We start from the raw sequence: 555 nt of genomic DNA, 5'->3' as shown, positions 1-555 counted from the left end.
ACCAGTCCCAACTGCCAGTTTCCACTTGCTGTGGAGGCAAGCTTCGTTTCATCTACAAAATGTCCATTTCTCAACAATTCGGGATCAGGTGTCGACCAATCTCCCGTAAGAACAAATATGGCATTTCCAAGACTGACTTCACGACCATGAGAATCAATGAGCCTGCCTCTCTCGATCGCACGTTTTATGCTCCCACGAACCAACATATCTGCTTCATCGATATCCTCGAGCAAAATCACCGAAACAGGATCCCTTCTAATGGCCTCTGTAATGCGATCAATCGCTGTTCTCCCGCGGAATTTCATATCCAAATCTCCATCGTTCCTTCTCGTGCCCAGACATATTGATATTGGATTGGCACCACATATCTGGTCAGCCAAAACAGAAGCCATCTTGTTCTTACCAACTCGGTCCGGTCCTGTGAATAATAACCAAATATCACCCCTCGATCCACCACCCCGACGCTTTCCATTGCCTAATCTGCAACGTGTAATTGCTGAAGCAATAGACGAGGCTGCTTCTGCTTGCCACCATGCTCTCTCCATTAGGCCCTTT

The 555-nt window shown here is 47.4% G+C and overlaps 1 protein-coding gene across 1 annotated transcript; it reads right to left on the bottom strand.

The window, feature by feature from the left end:
* Positions 1-5: 5 nt before the first annotated feature.
* On the bottom strand, positions 6-549 carry LOC140966184 (protein SUPPRESSOR OF MAX2 1A-like; the record flags this gene model as incomplete). Its single annotated transcript, XM_073426536.1, has 1 exon — positions 6-549. A coding segment is annotated over exon 1 (540 nt), but the record flags the coding sequence as incomplete, so codon positions are not given.
* Positions 550-555: the final 6 nt, after the last annotated feature.

This window comes from Primulina huaijiensis, unplaced genomic scaffold (genome assembly GCF_012295235.1).
Source record: "Primulina huaijiensis isolate GDHJ02 unplaced genomic scaffold, ASM1229523v2 scaffold201289, whole genome shotgun sequence".
Lineage (NCBI taxonomy): Eukaryota > Viridiplantae > Streptophyta > Magnoliopsida > Lamiales > Gesneriaceae > Primulina > Primulina huaijiensis.
Note: the sequence above shows the minus strand (reverse complement) of the source record. Positions and strands in the feature narration are given on the sequence as shown.